The sequence below is a fragment of the Anomaloglossus baeobatrachus genome, chromosome 11, assembly GCF_048569485.1.
Source record: "Anomaloglossus baeobatrachus isolate aAnoBae1 chromosome 11, aAnoBae1.hap1, whole genome shotgun sequence".
In the NCBI taxonomy this organism is placed as follows: Eukaryota; Metazoa; Chordata; class Amphibia; order Anura; family Aromobatidae; genus Anomaloglossus; species Anomaloglossus baeobatrachus.
This window is the reverse complement of record NC_134363.1, coordinates 168,843,119-168,862,994: the sequence shown is the minus strand read 5'-3', so window position 1 is coordinate 168,862,994 and position 19,876 is coordinate 168,843,119. Positions and strand designations below refer to the sequence as shown.

The window sequence follows — 19,876 nt, the reverse complement described above, 5'->3', positions numbered from 1 at the left end:
ACGGCGTGCTGGAGGAGGCTGGGAGCAGAGAGTCTGATCATGGGGAAGGCTGGGAGGAGAGAGGCTGATGCTGGGGGAGGCTGGGAGGGGGAGGCTGGGACGAGGGAGGCTGATGCTGGTGGAGGCTGATGCTTGCAGAGGCTGATGCTGGGGGAGGCTGGAAGGAGAGAGGCTAATGCTGGTGGAGGCTGATGCTTGGGGAGGCTGATGCTGGGGGAGGCTGATGCTGGGGGAGGCTGGGAGGGGAAGGCTGATGCTGAGGGAGGCTGGGAGGAAGGAGGCTGGGAGGAGAGAGGCTGATCCTGGGGAAGGCTGGGAACGGGAGGCTGATGCTGAGGGAGGCTGGAAGGAGAGAGGCTGATGCTGGGGGAGGCTGGAAGGAGAGAGGCTGATGCTGGTGGAGGCTGATGCTTGGGGAGGCTGATGCTGGGGGAGACTGGGAGCGGAAGGCTGATGCTGAGGGAGGCTGGGAGGAAGGAGGCTGGGAGGAGAGAGGCTGATCCTGGGGAAGGCTGGGAAGGGGAGGCTGATGCTGGGGGAGGCTGGAAGGAGAGAGGCTGATGCATGGGGAGGCTGATGCTGGGGGAGACTGGGAGCGGAAGGCTGATGCTGAGGGAGGCTGGGAGGGGGAGGCTGGGAGGAAGGAGGCTGGGAGGAGAGAGGCTGATCCTGGGGAAGGCTGGAAAGGGGAGGCTGATGCTGAGGGAAGCTGGAAGGAGAGAGGCTGATGCTGGGGGAGGCTGGAAGGAGAGAGGCTGAGGCTGGGAGGAGAGAGGCTGATGCTGGGGAAGGCTGATGCTGAGGGAGGCTGGGAGGGGAAAGCTGATGCTGGGGAAGGCTGGGAGGACGGAGGCTGGGAGGAGAGAGGCTGATCCTGGGGAAGGCTGGGAGAGGGAGGCTGATGCTGGCGGAGGCTGATGCTGGGGGAGGCTGGAAGGAGAGAGGCTGATGCTGGTGGAGGCTGATGCTTGGGGAGGCTGGGAGAGGGAGGCTGATGCTGAGGGAGGCTGGGAGAGGTAGGCTGAGAGAAGAGAGGCTGATGCACACACACACACACACACACACGCGCACGCACGCACTGCACAACACACCACACACTGGGAACCACAAACAACTGCCCTACACAGACACCCACACATACAGACAACGCTGCACACACACAACACCCAACACACAAACACCGCGGCACACACAAATATACGCACATACCGCACAACACACACATTGCACAAAACATACCTCCCCCAAAACACACCACACTCACACAAACCGCGCAACACACACAACGCTACAGACACACAGCGCTCCACAAACAACGCAACACACGCAACACACATACAACACCGCTCTCACCCCCCGTCACACCCAGACAACACCCAGAACATGTACAGCGCCTACACAAACACTTGGTAACTACACACAACAACATCTATATATATATATATATATATATAACAAAAATCATACATGAACTACACAATACGTAAATTCTAGAATACCCGATGCGTAGAATCGGGCCACCTTCTAGTATATAATATATGCGCACACACTGGAATCAGTCACAATGGCCACGAGGAGGTTAATGGCGCCGTCCGCCATTGTTCCGGGCCGTTAGAAACCGCCGTCGCAACCTACAACCTCAACCCTCCCGCCTGGTAAAGCAAAGGCTTCCGAACCTGCAGGAACAGCTCGAACAGCAGCTCCTCCGTAGCTCTCGGGTCCAAATTCCCCACGAACAAGGTCCTGTCCGCCTCCGCTGCGCCCATCTTCGTCGTCTGCCAACCACACAATGACTACACTACCAAGCGCCGTCTCACGAGACCCACGTCACTTCCTCCTATGACCACGCCCTGCTGCTGGAAAATGGGCGGAAGATCTCGTTCTCCAAGCGCCTTCTCAAGGCAGCTACGTCACTTCCTGATATGACCACACCCTGCTCCTGAAAACACGGCGGAGGATCTCGTCGCCCAAGCGCCTTCGAAAGGCAAATACGTCACTTCCTCATATGACCACGCCCTACTCCTGAAAAATGGGTGGGAAGCTCGTCGCTGTAGCCGTTTGTGGCGATGAACGTAGCTAGGCAACGAAGAAGCCAATTAGGTGGCTCCTTTCTTTTTCTTTTATTTATTTTTTTTTTCAAATCACAAAGCTGGGATTTGATTGGTTGCGATTCTCGCTCCAGTTTAACCCATTCCATGGTGATTTTTTTTTTAATTTTTTTTTTTTTTAATTTTAAAATAAAAAATACTGACACTCCGTCCCCGTATACGTCCCCTGTTGCAGCAGCGTTGATTTTTGTGCTGTAGTTTTTATTGTTACCGTCTTTGGGTCACATACAATGTACCAATCTCCATTTATTACACTTTTATATAACGAAAACCTCGAATTCCGGCATTTTTATTTTTTAAGCGACATTCAGCGCCCTAGGGGTTAATTCGTTTTATATTTTGATAGACTGGACTTTAACGGACGCGCCGGTATCAAATATGTTTATTGGGGTTTTTTCCTTTCTTTTTAGGGGGGATTTGGGAAACTTTTACACTTTTTTTGTTTATATTTTTTATTTAACTTATTTTTTATTATTATTTTTCATCCTATATTTTTTATTAGCCCTCTTAGGGGAATTGAACCTGCTGTCCTTCAAGGGGGTTCAGTGAGCGCCCCCTCCCATGGGAGCCATCGGCGCACCTTGTAGTCACGTCGCGGGGGTCCGGGGATGACTGAATCGACTATATCCGGATCACTCCTAATGAAAGTCTGGTGACGGTGATGGACAGCACCATTTATAGGGGTATTCTCAAGTCTGGTCATCATCGCCTCTAACTGCCCAATCGCTGGGGGTCTGACACTGGGACACCCCCACGGATCCCAAACACAGGGGCTCAGATGGAGCAGAGGCTGAATATCTGCCCCTCCGCTGCACCAATGCTTCTGAGAGTCCTGAGGTCTGGCAGAACGCAGCGCACGGCTATCTCCACCCGTCACATCACCGACTACTGCTGCATTTGAGCCCTGGTTCTCGTGATCGGTGGGGGTCCAAGTGGTGGGAGACCCTACAATTGGGAAGTTATTCTGTACCGCCCCGCGCTCGACTGCAGCCGAGCCGCTCGGGCCCGGGCTCATTTGGTGGGTGGCTCGAGCGCCTCCGGACCCGGGGGTCACGTCGCTCTGCAAGGGGATGCTGGCTATCTCAATGGGGGGTGGTTAGGTAGGTGTACGGCCGGAGCCGTGTTTGAGTTTGTGACGCCACCCACGGGACGTGGTGAAGGTGTAGACACCACCGCTGCAGTTGCGGGGGCACCCGGGGGAGATGGTGATGCAGCAAGATGTTAACCCCTCCGTTGGCAGGGATGGTGGCCCCAGGACCCGCTTGGGGAGAGTAGTAGTTGGGCGGTGCAGGGCGGTGCGCGGCCAGACGGCACTGTTGTACTCACGATTACTGACACACTCAAGTCTCTGATGAACAAAGTTGATGGTGGTCGGTGCCCGGAGCCGGCTGCGTCTTGTCTCCCACCCGGGTTGGTGGTCCTGGCCTTTTTCCTGCACCTCTTTATGTTTGTGTAGACTGCCTGTGCCTTAGCAGCGGGAGTCCGCTCCCCGGCTGTGTTTGTGTCGGTGGAGTCCGTTTGCCCGCAGGTGCTGGCCCGTGGGATCTCTCTGCCTGTGCGGTGACTTTCTATCCCCCTCGGTGGGCTGTTGCCTTCTTTCGGGTCTTGGGATGGGAAAGGACCTAAGGTCCAGACCCCAATAAGTGAATTTGACGTGGTCCAGTGGCTTCTGGGCCTCGTTCTGGGTCTGAGTACCCCTCCTGTGCTCCGGTTTCCAGTCGGTTCCCCGGGTCGGTACCGGCGGGCCACTACCCTGTCCCGGTCCCTTACGGTTCCACTTGGCCGTCTTCCCGACTCCTGCAGGCCAGGCCACCGCCTGCCTCCTAGTCAAGGTACCAGGGCTACGACCCCGGCACCTGTTAGTTCCTGCTGCAGACCTGTCACCACAGGCCTGCTGCACACTCCTCCTCTACAAACTGATCTGACTGACTGTGAACTTGAACTGAACACTGTTTCTCCTGCCTCAGGCCCTCTGGACTCCTCGGTGGGCGTGGTTAACTGCCTGGCTCCGCCCCCTGGTGTGAGCATCAAGCTCTGAGGGAGGTGACTAGGTTTTATTGTGGTTGGCTGCTGGTACCTTTTTAGGGGGACGGGTGTTATGCAAGGGCCTACCTGTGACTTCCTGGCTGGCCAGGGTGTCACAATTCCTTCTCCAATGGATCGGGATAACTTCCAAACTTGAGAAATACGCCTGTAAGGGGAATCTGTCAGCAGGTTTCTTGCTACCTCAGCTAAGAGCAGCATCAGATCCTGATAGGCAAAGAGATCCTGAATTCAGCGATGTATCACTTAGATTACTGGGTCTCGAGGTTCTAACACAATCAGAGTTTTTAGCTTTAGCAATGCAGCAGAGCTGAGAAACCTGCCCCCACCCACACCAAGCTCTCTATGTACAATGTCTATACATTGTGAGCTGCTAATGCTACACAAACCTCTCTATGTACAATGTCTATACATGGTGAGCTGCTAATATCACACCAGGTTCTCTATGTACAATGTTTATACACAGTGAGCTGCTAATGTCACATGAATCTCTCTATGTACAATGTCTATACACGGTGAGCTGCTAATGTCACACCAGGTTCTCTATGTACAATATCTATAGACAGTGAGCTACTAATATCACACCAAGCTCTCTATGTACAGTGTCTATACACAGCTGCTAATGTCACACCAAGCTCTCTACTGTATGTACAGTGGCTATGCACAGTGAGCTGCTAATGTCACACCAAGCTCTCTATGTACAATGTCTATAGTCAGAGAGCTTCTAATGTCCCACCAAACTCTCAATGTACAATGTGTATACACAGTCAGCTGCTAATGTCACACGAACCTCTCTATGTACAGTGTCTATACACAGTCAGCTGGTAATGTCACACCAAGCTCTCTATGTACAATGTCTATACACAGTCAGCTGCTAATGTCACACCAAGCTCTCTATGTACAGTGTCTATACCCAGCTGCTAATGTCACACCAAGCTCTCTACTGTATGTACAGTGGCTATACACAGTCAGCTGCTAATGTCACACCAAGCTCTCTATGTACAATGTCTATACACAGTGAGCTGCTAATGTTACACGTACCTCTCTATGTACAATGTCTATACAGTCAGCTGCTAATGTCACACCAAGCTCTCTATGTACAATGTCTATACACGGTCAGCTGCTAATGTCACACCAAGCTCTCTATGTACAATGTCTATACACAGTGAGCTGCTAATGTCCAACCAAGCTCTCCATGTACAATATCAATACAAGGTGAGCTGCTAATGTCACACCAAGCTCTCTATGTACAATGTCTATACACGGTGAGCTGCTAATGTCCAACCAAGCTCTCCATGTACAATATCAATACAAGGTGAGCTGCTAATGTCACACCAGGTTGTCTATGTACAATATCTATAGACAGTGAGCTACTAATGTCACACCAAGCTCTCTACTGTATGTACAGTGGCTATGCACAGTGAGCTGCTAATGTCACACCAAGCTCTTCATATACAATGTCTATAGTCAGTGAGCTTCTAATGTCCCACCAAGCTCTCAATGTACAATGTCTATACACAACGAGCTTCTAATGTCCCACCAGCTCTCTATGGACAATGTGTATACACAGTCAGCTGCTAATGTCACACCAAGTTCTCTATGTACAGTGTCTATACACAGCTGCTAATGTCACACCAAGCTCTCTATGTACAATGTCTATACACAGCTGCTAATGTCACACCAAGCTCTCTACTGTATGCACAGTGGCTATACACAGTGAGCTGCTAATGTCACACCAAGCTCTTTATATACAATGTCTATAGTCAGTGAGCTTCTAATGTCCCACCAAGCTCTCTATGTCCAATATCTATACAAGGTGAGCTGCTAATGTCACACTAAGCTCTCTATGTACAATGTCTATACACAGTGAGCTGCTAATGTGCAACCAAGCTCTCCATGTACAATATCAATACAAGGTGAGCTGCTAATGTCACATCAGGTTCTCTATGTACAATATCTATAGACAGTGAGCTTCTAATGTCCCACCAAGCTCTCTATGGACAATATCTATACAAGGTGAGCTGCTAATGTCACACTAAGCTCTCTATGTACAATGTCTATACACAGTCAGCTGCTAATGTCACACCAGGCTCTTTATGTACAATGTCTATACACAGTCAGAATTAGAGACAAGGCACTCTCAAATGGTGATACAAACGAAGAATTTATTCCATAAGTCTTAAAGCAACATGTAACGTTGATGCAGCATAGTGGTGGATACCACTGCCTTTACCACTACCCTGACAGTCTTACTAACAAGTTGTCTGATGAAGGCCACCTGGCCAAAACGTCACATGTTGCTTTAAGACGTATGGAATAAATTCTTCGTTTGTATCACCATTTGAGAGTGCCTTGTCTCTAATTCTCTGGACATATGGTGTGAAAACCTACAAGTGCACCTCAAAATCTCTTACACTGTGGCTGTGCCTTATGCTGCTATAAGTATACACAGTCAGCTGCTAATGTCACACCAAGCTCTCTATGTACAATGTCTATACACAGTGAGCTGCTAATGTTACACGAACCTCTCTATGTACAATGTCTATAGTCAGCTGCTAATATCACACCAAGCTCTCTATGTACAATGTCTATACTTGGCAAGCTGCTAATGCACATCTGAGCATTCAGAGCCAATCTTAGTCCAATTTATACAGACATCTACACTGCACCCTTAGGCGGGCTTTGCACACTACGATATCGCAGGTGCGATGTCGGTGGGGTCAAATTGAAAATGACGCACTTCCGGCATCGCATGCGACATCGTAGTGTGTAAAGGCTCGATGATACGATTAACGAGCGCAAAAGCGTCGTAATCGTATCATCGGTGCAGCGTCGGCGTAATCCATAATTACGCTGACGCGACGGTCCGATGTTGTTCCTCGCTCCTGCGGCAGCACACATCGCTGTGTGTGAAGCCGAAGGAGCGAGGAACATCTCCTACCAGCGTCACTGCGGCTTCCGTAGGATATGCGGAAGGAAGGAGGTGGGCGGGATGTTTACATCCCACTCATCTCCGCACCTCCGCTCCGATTGGCCGCCTGCCGTGTGACGTCGCAGTGACGCCGCACGACCCGCCCCCTTAACAAGGAGGCGGGTCGCCGGCCAGAGCGACGGTCGCAGGGCAGGTGAGTCTATGTGAAGCTGCCGTAGCGATAATGTTCGCTACGGCAGCTATCACAAGGATATTGCTGCTGCGACGGGGGCGGGTACTATCGCGCTCAGCATCGCAGCATCGGCCTGCGATGTCGCAGCGTGCAAAGTACCCCTTAGGCTGGTGCAGGTCCCAATGCTCAGACCTCCACTGATTGCTGGACGGATGACATGATCATCTCTTGCAGGGGGCTTGTATAGGGCGGTTGGATGAGCGTACTCCCTGCCGCTTCATATTAACTATCATCTACTTTGTCCTCGTGCACTGGATGTTTTTTTTTGTATCCCTGTAAATCTTTTTTTTTTTTTTACATAAGCCTGTTCATGATGCAACCAGAGGTCAAGATCCGCCGGACAAAAACGACGTGTGCACATAGTCTCCAACAGATATAAGAATCTTCTTTGTCCTTCGTGACACTTATTATTGAGCTTTATATAAAGTATCAATTTACTGTCAGAACAGCGACCCTGGCAGAACCTGTAAGGCTAGGTTCACATTTCCATTATTTAGGATTAGTCACAATCCGCCGCTCTGCTAAACAACGCAATCCGTTTGGCGGATTCCTTTGTTTCCCATATACTTGTATGAGCAGCGGATTGTGACTGATGCCCTTGCGTTGCATCCGCCGCCCGACTGATCAGTCGTGGAATGACTGACCGTCAGGCGGCAGGAACGCAGCATGTAACGTTTTTTGAGCAGTGGAATCCTTTTGATTTCGCTGCGCATGCTCTCTCTCGGCGGCCGAACGATCAGCTGATCACCCGGCATCCGCCTTCTGTGAGCGATCAGCTGATCTCCCAGCGGCCGGGTTATGAGAGCGATCAGCTGATCTCCCGGCGGCCAGCTCCTGTGAGCGATCAGCTGATCCCCAAGCGGCCAGCTGCTGTGAGCGATCAGCTGATCACCCGGCGGCCGGCTTATGAGAGCGATCACCTGATCACCCGGCTTATGAGAGCGATCAGCTGATCACCCGGCGGCCGGCTTATGAGAGCTATCAGCTGATCGTTCACAATAGCCGGCCGCCGGGAGATCATCTGATCGCTGTCAAAAGCCAACGGCCGGGAGATCAGCTGATCGCTGTCAAAAGCCAACGGCCAGGAGATCAGCTGATCGCTCTCAAAAGCCGGCGGCCGGGAGATCAGCTGATCGCTGTCAAAAGCCAACGGCCGGGAGATCAGCTGATCGCTGTCAAAAGCCAACGGCCGGGAGATCAGCTGATCGCTCTCAAAAGCCGGCGGCCGGGAGATCATATGATCGCAATCAAAAGCCGGCGGCCGGCTATTGTGAACAATCACTCATTTTACAACGAAATCCGCTTTCTCGTGACAATGAATTCCAATTCTTGTCACCCGTTGTACAACACATCAGTCACAAGTGTCAAGCAACGCATGTAACTGATGCAAAACAACGGAAATGTGAACCTAGCCTAACATACAAAGTGGTGAAATAAATGGCAGATCAGACTGGGCAGGCGGCAGCGTGTCTGATGTAAAGAGGTTTACCAGACACCAGCTGGACATTGTGACATTTTTTCCCGCGCTCCATACCCGCCTGTGTTCTGTTGTAAGACTACACCAATATCAGCAGCGATTTCTCAATGCAAAAGAGCCCAAAACCAATGCCAAGGTAATCTCTATTTTGGGGTCCCTAGCCTATATGTAACCTCAACTGCAGTTAAAAAAAATTGAGCAAGAGCTCAACAGAGCAAGTTTTTTAACTGCAGGTGAGGTTACATATAGGCTAGGGACCTCAAAATAGAGATTACCTTGGCGTTGGTTTTGGGGCTCTTTTGCATTGATGAATACAATGGCTAAACATCTCCTATTATTCATAGCAGTTATACATATTCCATTTTTCATGTTTTTTTCCCTTTTTCAGATAGTTCATTGTATTTTTCAGTCTAGTATTCCCATAGCAGTTCTTCTTTTCATCACTCCCATATACATTGTGACTGATGTGCAACTCTTTATCCTATTGTATAGTTATGTTGTTGAGTCTTGCACCTTGTTCACACCATTGGATTTCCAGACATACATTCTTTAGTTAGCAGCGATTTCTCATCCTGAGAATCCGGGAAGTCGTCTACAGTATGAATCCATAATTATATTTACATCTGAAAAACTGATTTTGAAAGGGATCAACCTTTACATGCCATGTAAATACATGTACAACGGGGGAAAGAAAAGGGAAAGCATGGATACGCGAGGGACCACCATAAAATAGTCTTTATTTAACATTGTAATAAGCCTGGTCCTGCAGTGGGAAGGAGGGGGGGGGGTCTTCTGAGTCGTGCAGGTTGGCCCTCCCTGGTCCTGCAGTGAGGGAGGTTCCTCTGTCATGCAGATAGGCCCTCCCCTGTTGTGCTGGTGGGCCCTCCCTGGTCCTGCGAGGGGGGGGGGACGTCCGAGACGTGTAGGTGGGCCCTCCCTGGTCCTGCATGGGGGGGCTTCCGAGTTGTGTAGGTGGGCCCTCCCTTTTCCTGCAGGATGGGGGCATTCCTGTTATGCAGGTGCGCCCCCCTGCAAGTGGGGAGTGGCTCCTGTTTCATAGAGGTGATCCCTCCCTGGTCCTGCGGGGGGGAGGCTTCCGAGTCATGTAGGTGGGCCCTCCTTGGTCTGCAAGTGGGGAGTGGCTCCCATGTCCTGCATGTGGGCTTCCCTCTTGTGCAGGTGTGCTTTCCTCTTGTGCAGGTGGGCCGTCCCTGGTCCTGCAGGATGGGGGCTTCCCTGTTGTGAAGGTGGGCCCACCCTGGTCCTGTGAGGAGTTGCTCCCATGTCGTGCAGGTGGGCCTTCCCTGGTCCTGCAGGATGGGAGGTTTCCCTGTCGTCCAGGTGGGCTCTCCCTGGTCCTGCAAGTGGGGAGTGGCTCCTGTGTCATGCAGGTAGGCCGTCCCTGGTCCTACAGGGTGAGGGGCTTCCCTGTCATGCAGGTGGGTGCTCCCTGGACCTGCAGGGTGGGGGGGCTTCCCTGTCGTGCAGGTGGGTGCTCCCTGGACCTGCAGGGTGGGGGGCTTCCCTCTTGTGCAAGTGGGCGCTCCCTGGTCCTGCAAGGTGGGGGGCTTCCCTGTCATGCAGGTGGGCCCTCCCTGGTGCTGGGGGGGTTCTGGGTTGTGCAGGTGGGCGCACCCTGGTGCTGGGGGATTCTGGGTTGTGCAGGTGAGCGCACCTTGGTGCTGGGGGGCTCTGAGTTGTGCAGGTGAGCGCACCTTGGTGCTGGGGGGCTCTGAGTTGTGCAGGTGGGCGCTCCCTGGTGCTGGGGGGTTCTGCGTTATGCAGGTGGGCGCTCCCTGGTGCTGGGGGGTTCTGCGTTGTGCAGGTGGGTGCTCCCTTGACCTGCAGGGTGGGGGGCTTCCCTGTCGTACAGGTGGGTGCTCCCTGGACCTGCAGGGTGGGGGGCTTCCCTCTTGTGCAGGTGGGCGCTCCCTGGTGCTGGGGTGGGGTTCTGCCTTGTGCAGGTGGGCGCTCCCTGGTGCTGGGGGGGGTTCTGCATTGTGCAGGTGGGCGCTCCCTGGTCCTGCAAGGTGGGGGGCTTCTCTGTCATGCAGGTGGGCCCTCCCTGGTGCTGGGGGATTCTGGGTTGTGCAGGTGGGCGCTCCCTGGTGCTGGGGGGTTCTGCGTTGTGCAGGTGGGCGCTCCCTGGTGCTGGGGGGGTTCTGCCTTGTGCAGGTGGGCGCTCCCTGGTGCTGGGGGGGTTCTGCGTTGTGCAGGTGGGCACTCCCTGGTGCTGGGGGGGGGGGTTCTGCGTTGTGCAGGTGAGCGCACCCTGGTGCTGGGGGGGTTCTGCGTTGTGCAGGTGGGCGCTCCCTGGTGCTGGGGGGGGTTCTGCCTTGTGCAGGTGGGCGCTCCCTGGTGCTCGGGGGGGTTCTGGGTTGTGCAGGTGGGCGCTCCCTGGTGCTGGGGGGGTTCTGGGTTGTGCAGGTGGGCGCTCCCTGGTGCTGGGGGGGGATTTGCGTTGTGCAGGTGGGCGCTCCCTACTGCTGGGGGGGGGGGTTCTGGGTTGTGCAGGTGGGCGCTCCCTGGTGCTGGCGGGTTCTGCGTTGTGCAGGTGACCGCACCCTGGTGCTGGCGGGTTCTGCGTTGTGCAGGTGAGCACTCCCTGGTGCTGGGGGGGGGGGGGTTCTGCATTGTGCAGGTGGGTGCTCCCTGGACCTGCAGGGTGGGGGGCTTCCCTGTCATGCAGGTGGGCCCTGGGTTGTGCAGGTGGGCGCTCCCTAGTGCTGGGGGGTTCTGGGTTGTGCAGGTGGGCGCACCCTGATGCTGGGGGGTTCTGGATTGTGCAGGTGGGCGCACCCTGATGCTGGGGGGTTCTGCGTTGTGCAGGTGGGCGCTCCCTGGTGCTGGGGGGCTCTGGGTTGTGCAGGTGGGCGCGCCCTGGTGCTGGGGGGCTCTGGGTTGTGCAGGTGGGCGCTCCCTGGTGCTGGGGGGTTCTGCGTTGTGCAGGTGGGCGCGCCCTGGTGCTGGGGGGGGATCTGCGTTGTGCAGGTGGGCGCTCCCTGGTGCTGGAGGGGTTCTGCGTTGTGCAGGTGGGCGCTCCCTGGTGCTGGGGGGGGATCTGCATTGTGCAGGTCGGCGCACCCTGGTGCTGGGGGGGGGATCTGCGTTGTGCAGGTGGGCGCTCCCTGGTGCTGGGGGGGGGTTCTGCGTTGTGCAGGTGGGCGCTCCCTGGTGCTGGGGGGGGGGGGTTCTGCGTTGTGCAGGTGGGTGCTCCCTGGTGCTGGGGGGTTCTGCGTTGTGCAGGTGGGCGCTCCCTGGTTGTGCAGGTGGGCGCTCCCTGGTGCTGGGGGGTTCTGCGTTGTGCAGGTGGGCGCGCCCTGGTGCTGGGGGGGGGGATCTGCGTTGTGCAGGTGGGCGCTCCCTGGTGCTGGAGGGGTTCTGCGTTGTGCAGGTGGGCGCTCCCTGGTGCTGGAGGGGTTCTGCGTTGTGCAGGTGGGCGCTCCCTGGTGCTGGAGGGGTTCTGCATTGTGCAGGTGGGCGCACCCTGGTGCTGGGGGGGGATCTGCGTTGTGCAGGTGGGCGCTCCCTGGTGCTGGGGGGGGGGGGTTCTGCGTTGTGCAGGTGGGCGCTCCCTGGTGCTGGGGGGGGATCTGCGTTGTGCAGGTGGGCGCTCCCTGGTGCTGGGGGGGGGGGGGGTTCTGCGTTGTGCAGGTGGGCGCTCCCTGGTGCTGGGGGGGGATCTGCGTTGTGCAGGTGGGCGCTCCCTGGTGCTGGGGGGGGGGGTTCTGCGTTGTGCAGGTGGGCGCTCCCTGGTGCTGGGGGATCTGCGTTGTGCAGGTGGGCGCTCCCTGGTGCTGGAGGGGTTCTGCGTTGTGCAGGTGGGCGCTCCCTGGTGCTGGAGGGGTTCTGCATTGTGCAGGTGGGTGCACACTGGTGCTGGGGGGGGATCTGCGTTGTGAAGGGCGCTCCCTGGTGCTGGGGGGGGGGTTCTGCGTTGTGCAGGTGGGCGGCTCCCTGGTGCTGGGGGGGGGATCTGCGTTGTGCAGGTGGGCGCTCCCTGGTGCTGGGGGGGGGATCTGCGTTGTGCAGGTGGGCGCTCCCTGGTGCTGGGGGATTCTGGGTTGTGCAGGTGGGCGCTCCCTGGTGCTGGGGGGGGGGGGGGTTCTGCGTTGTGCAGGTGGGCGCTCCCTGGTGCTGGGGGATCTGCGTTGTGCAGGTGGGCACTCCTTGGTGCGGGGGGGGATCTGCGTTGTGCAGGTGGGCGCTGACACCTTAGCACTCCCAGGGAGGCAGAATGATGCATGCAGGAGTTATCCAATCCATTTTGAAACTATATAGTGTTCTTGGACACAGCCATAGTTGGAGGCAAATAGCAGTGTCTGTTAAAAACAAGCTATATTGACTCTAGCTTCTTGCGGAGCTCCGTGCACCCTTTATCCCCCTATGCGGCCCCTCTTTATCCCCCTATGTGCACCCTCTTTATCCCCCTATGTGCACCCTCTTTATCCCCCTATGTGCACCCTCTTTATCCCCCTATGCGCCCCCTCTTTATCCCCCTATGTGCACCCTTTATCCCCCTATGCGGCCCCTCTTTATCCCCCTATGCGGCCCCTCTTTATCCCCCTATGCGGCCCCTCTTTATCCCCCTATGCGGCCCCTCTTTATCCCCCTATGCGGCCCCTCTTTATCCCCCTATGCGGCCCCTCTTTATCCCCCTATGTGCACCCTCTTTATCCCCCTATGTGCACCCTTTATCCCCCTATGCGGCCCCTCTTTATCCCCCTATGTGCACCCTCTTTATCCCCCTATGCGCCCCCTCTTTATCCCCCTATGTGCACCCTTTATCCCCCTATGCGCCCCCTCTTTATCCCCCTATGCGGCCCCTCTTTATCCCCCTATGTGCACCCTCTTTATCCCCCTATGCGGCCCCTCTTTATCCCCCTATGTGCACCCTTTATCCCCCTATGCGCCCCCTCTTTATCCCCCTATGCGGCCCCTCTTTATCCCCCTATGTGCACCCTCTTTATCCCCCTATGCGGCCCCTCTTTATCCCCCTATGCGCCCCCTCTTTATCCCCCTATGTGCACCCTTTATCCCCCTATGCGCCCCCTCTTTATCCCCCTATGCGGCCCCTCTTTATCCCCCAGGCAGCGCACATGTCTGGTTATTCCGGCTCCGGGCTCGGCCGGTTTCTCCCAGGTTACATCAGCCCCGTCCGGCAGACGCTGCAGACACCTAAAGTCACCCGGCAGCTCCACTGATAGCCCCACCCACGTGTCAGTGAGTCTGCGTGACGTCATGGCATCGTGGACAAATCAGTGACTTTGATGGAACGTGGACCAATTGGAATGAGGGTGCCGGATAATTCTGGGAAGCCTCATTGGCTGGAAGTCTGCGCTTGACTGACGCTGGAGCTGCCGGTAAATCAACCTATCAGCGTGCGCCGCGTTTAGGCCTGTGCGCGACACTGTGCGGGGTCTGCGGGTGACTGGCGAATATACAGCCCGGAGCGCGGAGCAACCGCACACACTGCACCGAGCACACAGGTGAGGAGGGGGCACAGGCCGGAGCACGGCATACCCTGCACTGAGGACGGGGCACGGCATGCCCTGCACTGAGGAGGGGGCACAGGCCGGAGCACGGTATACCCTGCACTGAGGAGGGGGCACAGGCCGGAGCACGGTATGCCCTGCACTGAGGAGGGGGCACAGGCCGGAGCACGGTATGCCCTGCACTGAGGAGGGGGCACAGGCCGGAGCACGGTGTGCCCTGCACTGAGGAGGGGGCACAGGCCGGAGCACGGTATGCCCTGCACTGAGGAGGGGGCACAGGCCGGAGCACGGTATACCCTGCACTGAGGAGGGGGCACAGGCCGGAGCACGGTATGCCCTGCACTGAGGAGGGGGCACAGGCCGGAGCACGGTATGCCCTGCACTGAGGAGGGGGCACAGGCCGGAGCACGGTGTGCCCTGCACTGAGGAGGGGGCACAGGCCGGAGCACGGTATGCCCTGCACTGAGGAGGGGGCACAGGCCGGAGCACGGTATACCCTGCACTGAGGAGGGGGCACAGGCCGGAGCACGGTATGCCCTGCACTGAGGAGGGGGCACAGGCCGGAGCACGGTATGCCCTGCACTGAGGAGGGGGCACAGGCCGGAGCACGGTATACCCTGCACTGAGGAGGGGGCACAGGCCGGAGCACGGTATACCCTGCACTGAGGAGGGGGCACAGGCCGGAGCACGGTATGCCCTGCACTGAGGAGGGGGCACAGGCCGGAGCACGGTATGCCCTGCACTGAGGAGGGGGCACAGGCCGGAGCACGGTATGCCCTGCACTGAGGAGGGGGCACAGGCCGGAGCACGGTATGCCCTGCACTGAGGAGGGGGCACAGGCCGGAGCACGGTATGCCCTGCACTGAGGAGGGGGCACAGGCCGGAGCACGGCATGCCCTGCACTGAGGAGGGGGCACAGGCCGGAGCACGGCATGCCCTGCACTGAGGAGGGGGCACAGGCCGGAGCACGGTATGCCCTGCACTGAGGAGGGGGCACAGGCCGGAGCACGGTATGCCCTGCACTGAGGAGGGGGCACAGGCCGGAGCACGGCATGCCCTGCACTGAGGAGGGGGCACAGGCCGGAGCACGGTATGCCCTGCACTGAGGAGGGGGCACAGGCCGGAGCACGGTATGCCCTGCACTGAGGAGGGGGCACAGGCCGGAGCACGGTATGCCCTGCACTGAGGAGGGGGGCACAGTCCTGTACACGGTATGCCCTGCACTGAGGAGGGGGGCACAGTCCTGTACACGGTATGCCCTGCACTGAGGAGGGGGGCACAGTCCTGTACACGGTATGCTCTGCAATGATGAGGGGGGCACAGTCCTGTACACGGTATGCTCTGCACTGATGAGGGGGGCACAGTCCTGTACACGGTATGCTCTGTACTGATGAGGGGGGCACAGTCCTGTACACGGTATGCTCTGTACTGATGAGGGGGGCACAGTCCTGTACACGGTATGCTCTGCACTGATGAGGGGGGCACAGTCCTGTACACGGTATGCTCTGCACTGATGAGGGGGGCACAGTCCTGTACACGGTATGCTCTGCACTGATGAGGGGGGCACAGTCCTGTACACGGTATGCTCTGCACTGATGAGGGGGGCACAGTCCTGTACACGGTATGCTCTGCACTGATGAGGGGGGCACAGTCCTGTACACGGTATGCTCTGCACTGATGAGGGGGGCACAGTCCTGTACACGGTATGCTCTGCACTGATGAAGTAAACATAGATTCTTGGTCACTAGCCGATGACTGAAGGGCTCAGTTCCACCTTACAATAGGGCGGCCATGTTTGCTCCTGGAGACTCCGCTAATTCTGGGTGGCTCCTTTTCATTTTTGGGGCTCAATGTCTGTATTTACTGATCAAACCATTTTTGTTTTGCAGGTGTGGATAATCTGTGGAGTAACCCCTGCACGATGGGCCCCCGCATGTGGACGCTGTGCGCCCTCCTCTCAGTCTTCCTGGTGGTCCTGCTCCCCTCCCCCACAGGTAAGAGTCTGGACCACATATCATTGCTACCAGTGAGGTCTCTGGTGCTTTACCCATGGGGTAGTCTTGAAGGAAGATCGTGTTATCAGTGCACAATGAGGGTTGTGTCCCCCGAAACCCATGATAATTTTTGCAAATTTTGGGTTCCATTAGGTTTTGAATTTTATTGGCTCTTTTGTTTCCCTGCTCATCGCTGGCCGCAGATTGAGTTAACTGAGAATCCATCAGTGAGCTCCTTCTAGCTAGGAGGTTTTTTTTTTTTTTTTTTAACCTCTTATCAGATTTCAGAGTCAAGTAAAGGTTTTTTTTTTGTTTTTTTTTACCCAGACACATAGTGAACAGCTCGAAACTTGATCCATCTGTGAAAATTCTGGCTGCAATGCATAGTTGAAAAACATGAGTGTAGTTAAGGCCTAAGGGTATGTGCGCACGTTGCTTTTTACCTGTTTTTTACCTGCTTTTTTGCTGCTTTTTCTTCTGCGCTGTTTAATGCCAAAATGGATGTGTTCTTCTATTCAAGCAAAGTCTATGGGAATTTGGGTTTCTTGTTCACACTATGTTGTTCAAAATGCTGCCTTTTTGTGGCAGAACTTTGGTCAAAAACTCAGCTTTGCAGTGCAAAACCCAAATGGCAAAAACAATTGACATGTTGCTTCTTTGAAAAGCTGAGTTTTTGACCAAAGTTCTGCCTCAAAAAGGCAGCATTTTGAACAACATAGTGTGAACAAGAAACCCAAATTCCCATAGACTTTGCTTGAATAGAAGAACACATCCATTTTGGCATTAAACAGCGCAGAAGAAAAAGCAGCAAAAAAGCAGGTAAAAAGCAACGTGCGCACATACCCTAAGACATAAATGGCTCACTGACAAATTCTCAGTTAACTCATTCTGTACCCAACAGTGTGCAGAGAAATAGTCTGTAATAGCAACATAGTGCAAGCTTTTTAGTGGAGCCCACCATCTATGGGCAGCACGGTGGCTCAGTGGTTAGCACTGCAGTCTTGTGGTGGCTCAGTGGTTAGCACTGCAGTCTTGTGGTGGCTCAGTGGTTAGCACTGCAGTCTTGTGGTGGCTCAGTGGTTAGCACTGCAGTCTTGTGGTGGCTCAGTGGTTAGCACTGCAGTCTTGCAGCGCTGGGGTCCAGGGTTCAAATCCCACCAAGGACCCCATCTGCAAGGAGTTTGTATGTTCTCTCCGTGTTTGCGTGGGTTTCCCCCGGGTACTCTGGTTTCCTCCCACACTCCAAAAACAAGACATACAGCTAGGGACTCTAGATTGGGAGCCCCAATGGGGCTATATAAATGAATAAATATTATTATTATTTATGCAAAAGAAATTATCTCCAAAGGTGTCCATATCCTTTAAAGAGGACTTGTCACTAGTTTTTGCTATTCTTTAATTCCTGCTACTCCCCTGTGTTGTTTTTTTGCTAATTAACCTTATGGTTCCAGACACATGGACTTTTTTAATTTGCTGCTATTTTTTTATGGGCCTTACTAAGGTGGTGTGGCTCACAGGATCCTCTGGGGCGTGTCTTTAGGTTGCTTTGCATGATTGAGCACCGCCTCTTTGGACAATAAACAGTTGCACAAACTAAAAAGTCTCATATCTCTGGATCCGTATAACGGATTTCAAAAAAACCAAAACCTGGAAAGCGCAGGAGAGCAATGGGAGTAAAATACAAACAAAAACTGGTCAGTTTTGACCCGGTGGGGTCTCCTTTAACTAGTGAAGAGGATAAGGAAGTAAGCGAAAAATGAATGTAGTAAGGGGCTTGTGGAGGAATCCCTGTGCCGTGCACGGACCCCACATGCTGTGCACAGCCCTAAGAAATGACCATGTCCATGAATCTTGCCCTTGCCACTGCTCATCCTCCTATCACGGTGACTCAGTGGTTAGCACTGCAGTCTTGTGACTCAGTGGTTAGCACCGCAGTCTTGTGGTGACTCAGTGGTTAGCACTTCAGTCTTGTGGTGGCTCAGTGGTTAGCACTGCAGCCTTGCAGCGCTGGGGTCCTGGGTTCAAATCCCACCAAGGACACCATCTGCAAGTTGTTTGTATGTTCTCCCCGTGTTTGCATGGGTTTCCTCCCGGATTCTCCGGTTTCCTCTCACACTCCAAAAACATACTCATAGTGAACCTAGATTGTGAGCCCCAATGGGGGCAGTGTTGCCATTGTATGTAAAGCGCTGTGGAATTAACAGCGCTATATAAATGAATAAATATTATTATTATCTGGATGTGCAGATGTGAGTGCGTCCGTGATTCATGTATCGGGGTATATGGACACGGTGCTGTGGATGTGGAGCAAATCCACAGGGTAACTAACCCCCGTACTGCAGACTGCAACTCCGCTACATGCCAAATTTTGGTTTCCGTTTTGCATTTTGCCCACAAATGTCACCTTTTTGCAACATAAAGGGAAAAAATGATGCAAATTCAAAGTGTAGTTTCCACACCCTGTAGGTCCAGCGTGCACAAAGCTAATCCTGTGTGTGTAAGATTAGGCGTCCTGCAACCTCGCGGGTGCCGGCAGGAGCGGGTGTCCTGGTTTGGCGCTTTTCCCGCCTCTGATCACACAGGATGTCCGTGTTGTCCTTGTGTGCTTTGCGGTCGGCGTTTGCACACATCATGGGGATAATGCATTAGGTTTCCTCTCCTGCAGCCGGTACCGACACAGCGGTCACTAGTCTTATTCCGGGGCTCGTGCGCTGATCCGGATGATTCTTTTGGGCCAGAGAAGTGCCTATTGAAGGGTTTGTGCACTCCAGTGCTCAGCAGTAATGGAGGAAAGCCAGGGGCGGAATTAAAGGAGGCTATCTTCTGCAATCGCTGCTTCCTTTATGCCGTTAGCATGGTACTACTAGGTCGTCACACTTTTCTATCTATTTTAACTGTTTTGTGTCTGGATAAAAACTTTGTGTCTGAGTTCTGCACAGAAATAAGTTTCTCTATCGGGGCCCAGGGAGACTTCAATTGATATTTCCTTGTGTTCCACTTTTTTTTAAGTATTTCAATAACGACGAGTCCAGTAGAGCCGAAACCCAGTGTAGAACCTTCCGAAGTGTCTGATTTACCCTTGTGTGAAATATGGTGCTGATTGGTCCAGACATTCGGCCGTGCGTAAAGTGCAGACGGTGGAAGTTCATATATATTTATGATGTGTGCACATTTTATTAACAATTCTGTCCACATAACTGAAAAGTTGTTTAAAGCTTTTATTAGGAACTGAAGTTTTTAGTGCAAAGTCTCAACCAGAAAGTTGTGGTGGTAATGGGCAGTGAGGTGGTGCGCTGTGGTGGTAATGGGCAGCGAGGTGGTGCGCTGTGGTGGTAATGGGCAGCGAGGTGGTGCGCTGTGGTGGTAATGGGCAGCGAGGTGGTGCGCTGTGGTGGTAATGGGCAGTGAGGTGGCACTCCGTGGTGGTAATGGGCAGCGAGGTGGTGCACTGTGGTGGTAATGGGCAGCGAGGTGGCACTCCGTGGTGGTAATGGGCAGCGAGGTGGTGCACTGTGGTGGTAATGGGCAGCGAGGTGGTGCACTGTGGTGGTAATGGGCAGCGAGGTGGCACTCCGAGGTGGTAATGGGCAGCGAG

General features: G+C 54.6%; 2 protein-coding genes across 2 annotated transcripts in view; one reads left to right on the top strand and one right to left on the bottom strand.

The window, feature by feature from the left end:
• RBM7 (RNA binding motif protein 7) overlaps positions 1-2,013 on the bottom strand; it is a 30,077-nt gene extending 28,064 nt beyond the window's left edge. The window contains exon 1 of the mRNA XM_075327755.1: positions 1,677-2,013. Coding sequence (XP_075183870.1) covers positions 1,677-1,766 — 90 coding nt within the window. The 5' untranslated portion in view covers positions 1,767-2,013. The remainder of the gene's footprint in view (positions 1-1,676) is intronic.
• A 12,169-nt stretch (positions 2,014-14,182) lies between these two features.
• Positions 14,183-19,876, top strand: part of HYOU1 (hypoxia up-regulated 1) — a 67,986-nt gene continuing 62,292 nt past the window's right edge. Inside the window, exons 1-2 of the mRNA XM_075328646.1 lie at positions 14,183-14,281; positions 16,177-16,281. Coding sequence (XP_075184761.1) covers positions 16,209-16,281 — 73 coding nt within the window. The 5' untranslated portion in view covers positions 14,183-14,281; positions 16,177-16,208. The remainder of the gene's footprint in view (positions 14,282-16,176; positions 16,282-19,876) is intronic.